General features: G+C 35.6%; 2 protein-coding genes across 2 annotated transcripts; both read left to right on the top strand.

The window, feature by feature from the left end:
• Positions 1 to 1,302: 1,302 nt before the first annotated feature.
• LOC105335689 (Krueppel-like factor 5) lies at positions 1,303 to 3,668 on the top strand. The gene is made up of 4 exons (XM_011439721.4): positions 1,303 to 1,442; positions 2,179 to 2,436; positions 2,546 to 3,152; positions 3,305 to 3,668. The coding sequence occupies exons 2-4, from the start codon at positions 2,194 to 2,196 to the stop codon at positions 3,484 to 3,486; spliced, it is 1,032 nt and encodes a 343-aa protein (XP_011438023.3). The 5' UTR covers positions 1,303 to 1,442; positions 2,179 to 2,193; the 3' UTR covers positions 3,487 to 3,668.
• A 4,878-nt stretch (positions 3,669 to 8,546) lies between these two features.
• LOC105335688 (uncharacterized) lies at positions 8,547 to 11,791 on the top strand. Its single transcript, XM_011439719.4, has 4 exons — positions 8,547 to 8,669; positions 9,697 to 9,955; positions 10,131 to 10,989; positions 11,116 to 11,791. Exons 2-4 carry the CDS (start codon positions 9,707 to 9,709, stop codon positions 11,304 to 11,306), a joined length of 1,299 nt encoding a protein of 432 aa, XP_011438021.3. The 5' UTR covers positions 8,547 to 8,669; positions 9,697 to 9,706; the 3' UTR covers positions 11,307 to 11,791.
• Positions 11,792 to 12,047: the final 256 nt, after the last annotated feature.

Genomic DNA, 12,047 nt, shown 5'->3' with positions numbered 1-12,047 from the left:
ATTGTTAAGTCGTACGTAAAATCAATCATCAGAAAATTATCTCCCTTGTGCCGAACAGTATATCAACCTATGAAATAAATGTAAATTTTCACATCATGTATTTTCTACCAATCACAAAGGAGAGGAAGTGCACAGCCCGGAGACTGTACATTATTTCAACTCTTTATACCGTCTTCCAAAGAAGACGGTAATTAGAACGGTAATATTTGTATTCTATGAGAGATAGAAATGATTAATATTGAGAAACTCGATTCTGTTAATGTAAAATGAAAAACGAAGTTTCTGATTAACCAGGTGAGGATCTCAGGTATGCTTATATCTTCTTTGTTTTGACCCCCCCCCCCCCCCGAATTTTTCTTTTTCTTTTACTAAAACCGGTTTAAATTTAGAGACAGAAGCTATTTCGAGTTTAATCAATCGCCAATTTATTGATGTTTAAATGATATCTAACATTGTTGACAGATTTAGGCAGAAAACAGTAGCAAAATGCGATTTTTACGGATTTTTTCGTCAGGGTCTACTTGGTTTAAAGCTTATAGCGTGAAAAGTAATCCGTCAACATATAATTTATTTTACCAAATCTTTTTTCTTAGATATCAATCTATAGAATAAACACCATGAATTTAAGTTTGAGTCCATAAAATAGTTAAAAAATTACAAAACGCGATACTAGCATTGCATTTTTTTGTATTCCATTTTGATACATTAGGTCCATAAAGCGTACTCACTTACAAAAATTTGCGCAAAATTATTGATGAGATATGGCTTAAATAAATATTTATACTCTATTTTGTATGTTCAGTTCTAATTTTCCCAAAATTGGTAATTGTTTTTAGGAAAAACAGACGTCTGGCAAATTTCATAATTGTCAATAATTTTCGCAAGGGGGTACACCCGTCTGAGAGGTGATAACAAACAAACTAGCATGTAAACATACATATTTTCTTTTGTATATGTATTGCTAGAATGTATATTTATCATTTAAAGCTAAGCTTTTAATGATTGAGCCCATTTAGTGCCGAGTATAGGACTACCTTAAATCATGAATATATGTATTATAATTATAAATGACACGCATCGAGTTCCATACGTTGCCTCATCCGGAACACCTCGGGCTTTTCACAGAAAAACACAATTGTGTAACTATGTTTTCAGTGTTTTTCTGGGAAAGGCCCGAGATGTTCCGGATGTACGTTGCCTAATCAAAATAAAAACACGTGCAAGCGACATTCTGATCAGCTAGTGATCACACGAAGGAATTCATTTCATTGGTCATTTTTACCGTACCCCTCTAATTTGATTGGATAAGAAAATCCCCGCCCTAACACAAAGCATACTGTGTGCTGGTGATATTTTTGTTGATGTTTTTCACATATTGCAATGTTTGGAAATGATGTGAGATATTTTATTTGGAAGAAATTTGTTGAATAACATTATAAGAGGTAAGTTTTTTATTTTCTTTAAAGAAATGGCCTTTTTATTTGGCGTTAATCGAGAGAACGCTCGGCAATCTAAGGTGTCTCGTTTCCCGTAATTTTCTATAACAGTACTATAATTAAAACCATTCTCAAACTGGGTGTGTGTAGACGTTGTTATGAAGGCCATTGTGATATTTTTCCGAACTTCAAAGTGGTCCTTTCCAATATTTTAATTTCGTTTTGATGTGAAAGCCTGTGTCGTTAGCTCTAGGCAATACACACATTTTCGTTGAAGTGTGAAATTGTTATGTCAAGTATACTGCCTCGGGGGAAATGCTGTCAATAGGTCATGAACCTTTTGATGCTAGCCAAATTCACAACGGAGAGTCCGATAGACCTCCCAGAACTGAGATATTGTATAATATTACATGCAGCTGCTTCATGCCTATTTTTCATGATTACATAAGTTTTCCACCTCCCTTTATTGTTTATTGAATAAAAAAAATCAACATGTCTGTACTTATGATAAAAGAAAAGAAACCGAAATCGAGCAGCAATAATTCCACGTTGATCTTCCTTTAGCTGATAAAGGAATGCTATCAACTTTAGTTTAAACTTTATTACTAGGTCAGCTGACGGTATCTTAGTGTGTCATACAAATCGGGTCAACTACATTTAGGTTGAACATGTAAAATAAGATGTATTTGTAATTGCTATGGTAACAAGTATTTATTTTTTAAGTATCTCGGTACATTTTCAGCTGTGTGGCATCAGTATGGTCCTTCAAAGTGATACAATGGCAATGTGCAGCAACCCAGGGGAACAAGTTGCAGTGGAGACACTGCTGTCAATGAGGAATTCAATGTGTATTGGCAGTGGGGATGAGAGTTCCGTCATGTCGGAGGATGAGTCTCGCTGCACCCCCTCCCCCACTAGCTCCTTCCAGTCCAGCGATGAGGACTCGATGTCAAACTCAGCAGAACCCTCCATCTTTAACAGGAACTCTAAACTTGCAAGGGTAAGTTTCCAAAGTCCAATGACACATGTACTGTAGTAGACCAAGACTTGTTTGTGTATAAAATTATTGGGGATAGATTTTTACTTAATTTTCAATGCAAATTTTGTAGCTCTTACTGGCAGACCAAACTGATTTCTGTTACAAACCCATGAGGAGAAGCCAGGAAGTGCCATCAGAGTTTGTGCCTAACTATCATCTTGCCAAAACGGGTGCCACAAGTAACCCATCGCGGACTCCAGAACTGTTCATCGACTCCACAAACATCCCTTATCCACCAATTAAACCCAAACTTCATCTCAAGAGGCCCTCATTGCAGCCCAAGAGTGCTCATACAGAGGCCAAGAAACTCAAAACTACTGACTCTTTGCTAGGGATTAAGCCAATGATAGATAGACAGACAGACATGCAGAAAAATGGCACAGTGACAACATCAACTATTGCAACAATTCAGAACTTAAACACTGTAGCAAGTACCCCTTTGATTCAGGTGATCATTGTGAATAATCAAGTACAGTGTTCGGACAAAGACAAGACTGATTGGTTGAGTAAATTATGCCCCATAGCTCCCGCCCCACCCCCTAGCAACTCACCAGATACTTGCTTACAAGATGAGAGCTTGGGAAATAGAAGAAGAAACCATATGTGTATATATAAAGACTGTGGAAAGACCTATTTCAAAAGCTCCCACCTGAAAGCCCACCTTAGAACACATACAGGTAGGTGTATTACTGCAATTTGTGACACATTTCAGCCTATTTTGTTATAATGGTAAGGAGTGGTACACCTTTGTAAAGGTTAAACACTTTTAAAATGATTAAATGTTACATATCATCAGATTATTTCTTACAGAGGTTGTGTTTTGTTTCAGGAGAGAAGCCATTTGCATGTACTTGGGAGAACTGTGACAAGAGGTTTGCACGCTCCGACGAACTGTCACGCCATAGGTATACTCACACAGGGGAGAAGAAGTTTGTGTGCAGCCACTGTCAGAGGCGGTTCATGAGGAGTGACCACCTAGCCAAGCACATGAAAAGACATGCCACTCGATAAGGAAAAGACTTCACTTCATCTCTATTATTTTCATGCACTTGTATCAACATTGCAGAGAACATTCTAAGGCCTTAATCTACTCATGACTGAATATCTCTGAAATATAAAGCTTGCCTGTCAATATACTTGTATTTATGACTTTTTAAATTTATTTATTTATTTCATATTTCATTGAGATTTAAGTACTTTATATTCTTGCAGCTTTGACAAGGTTACAAGTCCTTGGAGTCCTATTTGAGTCCTTACTATTATAATCATGTCGTTTGAGATGGGGGTATGCAATGCAAGTCCCAACTGTCTCTCTTTTGTACAGGTCAAAGTACCTAGTATGTTTATCTCTTTACCTCCTTTCTATTGCAGCATTTGTGATGTCCTGTTAATTTATTATGTCTCCCCTTTCAAAGGGGAGACATATTGTTTTTGTCGACTTTCTTATTCTTCTTATTCTTATTCTTCTTCTTCTTATTCTTCTTCATCCAAATTTGTCCAAGCCGTAACTTAAATACCCTTTGACATTAAGACTTCAAACTTGGAACATAGGTAGATGGTATTGAGAAGGAGTGCACGCCACCAAAAGTTTTGACCTTGACCGATTTTGTTATTCAAGGTCAAGCTTTTTATAAAAAATATTGTCTGGACCATAACACAAGACTCCTTTAACATACAGACTTTAAACTTGTATCATAGATAGATGGTATATAACCTAGTTGAACCTTACCAAAAATTTTGACCTTGACCTATTTTTTTTATTTCAAGGTCATATTAGAAAAAACTTCATTGTTCAACTCCTGAATATACTTTGACAGAAGGACTTCAAACTTTAAACAAAGAACAATAATAATACACTTAGGTGTACTATTGAATAATATTTGACCTTGACCTTGTTTTACTCAAGGTCAAATTAAGAAAAAAATAATAAAATTTTGTCTGGGTCATAACTTTAGTACCCTTTGACATTTAGACTTCAAACTTGGAACATAGGTAGATGGTATTGAGAAGGATTGCACGCCACCAAAAGTTTTGACCTTGACCTATTTTGTTCTTCAAGGTCAAGCTTTTCATAAAAAAATATTGTCCGGACCATAACACAAGACTCCTTTAACATACAGACTTTAAACTTGTATCATAGATAGATGGTATATAACCTAGTTGAACCTTTCCAAATTTTTTGACCTTAACTTAGAATTTTTATTTCAAGGTCATATTAGGAAAACCTTAATTGTTCAACTCCTGAATATACTTTGACAGAAGGACTTCAAACTTTAAACAAAGAACAATAATAATACACTTAGGTGTACTATTGAATAATATTTGACCTTGACCTTGTTTTACTCAAGGTCAAATTAAGAAAAAAGAAAAAAATAATAAAATTTTGTCTGGGTCATAACTTTAATACCCTTTGACATTAAGACTTTAAACTTGGAACATAGGTAGATGGTATTGAGAAGGATTGCACGCCACCAAAAGTTTTGACCTTGACCTATTTTGTTCTTCAAGGTCAAGCTTTTCATAAAAAATATTGTCCGGACCATAACACAAGACTCCTTTAACATACAGACTTTTAACTTGTATCATGGATAGATGGTATATAACCTAGTTGAACCTTACCAAAATTTTTGACCTTGACCTATTTTTTTTTTCAAGGTCAAATTAGAAAAAACTTCATTGTTCAACTCCTGAATATACTTTGACAGAAGGACTTCAAACTTTAAACAAAGAACAATAATAATACACTTAGGTGTACTATTGATTTATATATGACCTTGACCATGTTTTACTCAAGGTCAAATTAAGAAAAAAATGGGTCTGGGTAACATTATTCTTTTTCAATTGTTAAAATTGCCCCATATTACAATCCTTTGGGAGAAGGGGAGACATGTGTTTTTTTGTAAAAAAAACAATACCCACTAGTTTATCTGTGTATTGCATCTCCGAGTTGTGGTGCTACTAATGTTTTGTAAATATTCAGACACTTTGAATGAAAGTGGCTATATTGTATGTGCAATATGTAATGTCCTTTTTCACACATTGAGTTAAGAGCAAAAGTGCTACCTACTTCTTTGTGATAAAAGGTGTTGGCATTTTTCTCTCCAATTGTTTTTTCTTGATTACATGGTTTTATCATGTGTATCATAAGGTTGTATTCAATATTATGTAGAATTTGACATAGGTCGTAGTCCAAGTGTCACAGATTACATTTATAATTATGCTTGATTTTCTCAAGTGCACTAAGCTCGTTAGTTTGTTGATAGTACTTTAATTAGCTGTGGTAATCAATGGAGAGATGAAGACATGTACAGTTCATTGTAAGATTTGATGTTTCTCAGCAGGTGAAACCTGGATACAATGCAATATTTCTTGTCCCAACTTATGTACATACATGATATATATATACATGTCAAGTCTGTATATTGGTTACTTTAAATATTTATTTTATATATGAGTTCATTTTTATATTTTGGTTATTTGAAAAGAATAAAAACATGAAACACGTCTTTATGACTGGCATTGTGATTTAATTAGATAAAAACAATGTTCAAACATTGGGTAAAGACTGTCCAAACATTGGGTGAAAACAATGTCCAAACATTGGGTAAACTATGTCAGTATGTGTTCAAACAGGACAGGTGGATGATGTATCATGATCATAGTAAAGCAAATTACGAGAGTAACCCGTGTTTTTGGCTTGATGATTGACTCAGCACAGGCTTTGCTGTTGATGATTTCTATGTTTAATTAAGAGGGCTTGATGGTCGTGGCTATTTTTAGACTGTATTGATCTCCTTTAGAAGAAGAGCTCTACAAAAAAATATAGGAAATACCAAAATTTAAAAGGCAAAATATGTGGATTTTTTCTTTACTTATTAATAGTTCATAGCTATTTAAGCAAATCACAATCTTAAATTTGATGTGGACATGGTGGTTAATTTGCTGACCATTCAGCCACCTTACCCAGGAGTAAAATTAATGAACTTTAATCTGTATGTTTATTGTGGCCGAGGAAAATACTTCTTGGTCATACACGATCAAAGCGTAACTTCTGAAAACTATTAGTGGTAAATGCAGTTTTCTAATTTGAAATCGTGAGGTTTCTTTTAACAGTTTAAAATAGTTATATTGGAAATTCATGCTATTTTATATTATTTATCAACGTAGTTTTCCAATATTTAGCAATTGGTATGCTGAACACGAATTAAGATGTGCAAGAAATGTATTCATCTATTCACTTTGAAGATGACCAAGACTTTGGCCCCAGGCCCTGTTCATATCGTGAAATTCATTCCACCTACGTGGGTGAACAAGAACATCAAGGTAAAAAATATGCGGAAATGTCAGAGGCTTATGTCAGGGTTATAGCCCAATAAGAATAATTGATGAAGGCACGCAGAGGGAACGTGCACCGCCTTCGTATAGTGACTCTTATAAGTTTTATAATTAGCATTGGCATAAACACCGTGAATTTGGTGGGGGGGGGGGGGGTATATTCCCTTTAAAAGATTGTTGATTGTCGTTTTTACACCCCGATCACAGCAGGGACGTATATAAACGTACCTGAATCGTAGTACAAATGTTTATCTAAACACAACGAATATTATATAATCGTATTAATGTGCAGTGTCTTGTATCTATCACAAACACGTGGTTGTGATATATGTCCGGACACATTAATATGCGAAGTCAGAGTACAAACTTCAACATTGCCCGCAAAACACCAGTCCGATCAAAGTCGAACCGTGAGGGCACGCCCAGCTTGTATAACGGAAAAGGGGTTACTTTTGTAGGTCATGCACGGACGGCTTGTTCCAGCGAGACTAAATAGAGCACGTGGATATACATGTATACTGTACATTACAACATGAAATAGCGTTCGAGAACTTGGATAGACCTTAGCAAGGGCATGTCCGTTGGTACGGTCTTCATATCACGTACCATCGACGAACCTCCTGAGTCAATGGCGATTTCATCAGGCATTTTTTGTAAAGTCACTTAAAACACATGTATACCGATCCATAGAATCAGACACTGATCACACTGACAACTGGTTTTGATTGGACGACCGTACATTTAAAGAGGTTTCTCATTGGTTAAGATTTCCACGCCCAACCCTTATTTTGTTTACAAACTTTGGAGATACATGTGTACGGAAGCCAACTAAAATTAAAAACTTTTATTATTCAAAAAATGGAATCTTTATTTTGAAATATAATTTAAAAAAAAAAATGATTTGAAATCAAACGTAGAATTATTTTCTTCTTTTTTTTTCAAAGGAAAAACAAAATACTTATAAAAAGATGTAATGTCTCTGTGTCAAAATGTGTCACAGCTAGGCTTTATCGTTTCAGGCCAATTTATTTAAAACCCTTTGAGCTTTTGCAATGCATGTTTAATATCACAATTTTTTATGACCTAAGGAGGAAAACTATCGATTTCAAGGACACAGGGTTGAAGATCAATGTCAGAAGTTAAAAATTACAGATGCTAAGATACGTACGTTTGACACTGATCTATATATGTTCTTAAAAAGACCATTTCGATCTGTGTCTGAGATCGAAAGGTCAAGGATTATTATATTCTTTTGATATGTAGATGTACAATTTCGTTTTAGTCACGTTTAAATTTTTGAAGTGAAACATGTTACCACAATTCCTATTGGTTTTGATGACAACCGGTCAACTCAAAATAGAAAACTGTTTGTTTCATCATTAGTTTTCATGCTTTCTCTACTTCTGGAAACCTTTTGAATAAACCAAAGGTCTTGAATATCTCATATTACTTAAAAAGGCCCCTTAGTTATGACCTTAAGACCAAAGGCTGAAAGAGAAATGTTGATAATTTATTAATTTTTGTCTCTGTCTTCGTGTCGTTCATCACTTTCCTTTGTTCTACCCCTTTTTGGTTCCATTGGTTGAGTCACAATTTTCTTAATAAAATTTTAGTGTGTATTTTCTGTTAATTTTTCATAATTTAACACTTTCAAATTTATCTTCGAATTGAAATAGGAATGAATTTTCCAGTGCGACTACCGATTACCACTGTGCTTTGAAAGCCTTTGGTTTTGGGCTAAAACGGCTCTCCGTAGATTTTCAAGCATGCAGACCACGGCTGATGAAAATTAAAATAATTTTCCGTGCAATTACATTGTTATGATAATATTGCGCCGCGCCGGAACATGACATCTTACAGTAAGTAGTAATCATTTAATTTAATTGCTATAATAAAATTTATTCTTTAAAATTCATTTGTTTATTAATGGAATTCACTATATATTTTTATTTTTAAAATAATAAATATTTGTGTTCTTTTAATGTTTACCATTTCACACGGAAAAATTAATATACCCAAACGAGAAACTGATTTTGACTATATTGATAATGCATAAATACTAGGGATGCATGCATATAATAACAAATAACTAGTATTTAAAAACATCAGTTATATTTAAGTTGTTCGAATTGACCCGTGTATTTCTGTTGGAATCACACAAAAAAAACATTTTTTGTTATGAAATGCACAGATGCAGAAAGTTGCTGTGAAATATACTGAATAATATAACTAAAGCATCGATATCTACCGTTATAAATGCGTCAAAAAATTAAGCAACCTGGTCATGAAAGGATTCAAGTTCAATCATGCGCGTTATCGTGGCTATACGATGACCTACTTTTAAACCACATTACGTAACACAAGATAGCACATTCATTACACCATCGGAAATACCCTATATCTTCTTCTTATCAATCGTTTAAATGGACATAGGCTAGTTGCGTCCAGTCCGCCTCATTAGAATGGTTTACCCTGGTCTCAAAATTAACCTACTGACCGATTTGTGCAAGTTGCCACCCACGCCAATCTACAGTTTTCGCGCGAAAATTTGAACGTGGAAAAAGAATTGCAAATATCCCGTTATAAATAAGCGTGTAATTGTGATAAAATAAAACTTTTATGTTATCTCAAGTGCAAACTGTACATGCCCTGGTTATCAGTTACTTGTGTTAAAAAGAGATGCTAAAGTTACGTGAGGTGTTTCACGTTTTTATTTGACATACATTCACATCAGGTAAACAAACAGTCGATAGGAATTGACAACAAAACAATGCGGCGACATACTTAGATAATTTTTCACTCTACACATCGTGGCGTTGTATCTGCAGTGCAGCGCTTGGGTTGAAATCATCCGACACTTCTAGACTTCCATCTTAATATTTTCAGGAAATTAACAATGGTTTTACACGTTCCCGACATCGACAACCCAGGGGAGAGGGATGCCGTGGAAACCCTCTTGGCCATGCGGAACTCTTCGCGAATCAATCACAGAGACAATGCATCAAACTCGTCCGAGGAGGACCGTCTGTACTCCCCCTACCTCCGGGCGTCCCCGGTTCGGGGCCCACGATTTTACAGGGGCGACGAAGCCTCGTCTTCGTATCCGGACTATCCCAAAATGAGGAGGCCCTCCAAACTCGCCAGGGTGGGTATACGAGCAGCTATGTTTATTATATGAAATATTAGTTTACCGAAAATCCGTTTTTGTATTTATAAAGGTTGTGTTATAATATGTAATCTTTTTTATATGAATATTCTTGAATCTCCCTATTGTAATAGGTCATGAAATTTCAGTGAATCTTTTGTCTGTATATTTATAGCTCTTACTTGACGACCCTGACGACTTTGACCGGGAGATGCTGAGACGCAACCAAGTATCCGTCATCGTCCCCAACTACCATCTCGCCAAAACCGGGGCCACGTGTAACCCCTTTAGATCCCCGGAGATGTTCATTGATTCTTCCAACATTCCGTACGGCCCACCACCTCCGCGTAATAGGAAACCGATTCCATACAAGCGAAAGTTTTTGGCGTCATTTGACGAGGAAGAAGATGAAGAAGAGGATGAGGATTATGATGAAGAGGACGAAAGCTTTGAACCGTTTCAAAAGAAGATTAGGGTAGAAAAAGATTCAGTAATTCCTAGGGATGAAATTGAGGGGACGTTGCCGGTTTCTTTGAATCATACCGAAAACCTAGAAAGCCAAGCAATACCCGTTGAAGAAGAGGAAAGCGAAGTTCGACCACCAAAAAGAACGAAGGACGACGTCACAGCTGAACCTGCACCCAAGAAGACGAAGTCTCTGAGGGAAATGCTCACATTGGACGAAACACCTCAGCAGACGACAGAGTCCAAAGATTCTAATCCAAACACACCGCACCAAGAGAATGTGCCTTCTACGTCACTTCCGTCTAGCAGTTCTCCTGTTCTTCCCATCATACAATTCATAATTGTGAACCATTGTTCAATGCATCATCAATATTGTGACGGCAAAAGCCAGATGCTTGATAAATATTGTCCCATTGCACCCGCACCTAAAAGTAAAATTGAAAGTTCTGGAGTCGCAAAAGATCTGAAAGTTGGAAGCAGACGACGAAGTCATATATGTCATTACAAGGACTGTCAGAAAACTTACTACAAGAGTTCGCACCTGAAGGCGCACCTTCGAACACATACAGGTAAGTTACCATTCTTTCTTTTGCTTAAGTATACATTTATATCGTACATTTCAACGAAAGTTTCGTGAACTCTTGCATATATTTATACCATTATATTTATACCGTGATTGGTTGATCGTATTGCAGGGGAAAAACCTTACATCTGTAAGTGGGAAAACTGTGAAAAGAAATTCGCGCGCTCTGATGAACTGACACGTCATAGGTATACTCACACAGGGGAGAAGAAGTTTGTGTGCAACCACTGTCAGAGGCGCTTCATGAGGAGCGACCACCTAGCCAAGCACATGAAAAGACATAATTCCACTATCAACAGATAGCACAACTTTGTTATATAGTTATTGTTGTTGTTATATTTTGTTAATTTATCTAATTTATTTTTAATTTTTACAAAACAATGCATTGACTTTTTTTCAGTTCAAACAATTTAATGTTAAACCTGATGAATATGAATTTTTTTAAATTAGCAATTTTACTCCATTTTTGTGCGCACTTACAATATGTTGGATTAGGGAAGACATTTATTTAACCAGACTGAGAATACAATTAGTTCTATGTGAGAAGTATCGATCAAGTAGAGACATTCTGGTTTTGTGCCAAAGAAGGATAACTCTATCATGCTTCCGAATCTTAAATAAAAACATCTAATGTATTTTGTGTCATTACGAAGTATACCGGTATATAATTGTATTTACATTACCAATACCATTCTTCACATTTTCACCTGTTTCATATTATCATAAACAGTACAATATCAAAACGTTGTTCTATTTGGCAAGCAATCATATATAAATGGTTTAATCTACTTTTTTTCTGCATTCTTTCTTTAAAACGATTAAATTTATATCATAAAATCTTAACGACTTTTTTCTGGCCCCGAAGATCTGGAGTGAGGTTTTTCCTGTAAGTTGATCTTTCGTCTGTTTGTCTGCGAAGACTGCAATGTTTGGCTGTCTGCATATATATTCAACAACATTTATTAATGCACTTTCAAACATACCCATGTCTTTGCATGTTTGTTCGTAATTTTGAATGATTAAATACCGTGGAGTCGGAAGCAA

Source organism: Magallana gigas, chromosome 7, assembly GCF_963853765.1.
Source record: "Magallana gigas chromosome 7, xbMagGiga1.1, whole genome shotgun sequence".
NCBI classification, from domain to species: domain Eukaryota; kingdom Metazoa; phylum Mollusca; class Bivalvia; order Ostreida; family Ostreidae; genus Magallana; species Magallana gigas.
This window is presented reverse-complemented; position numbering and strand designations above follow the sequence as displayed.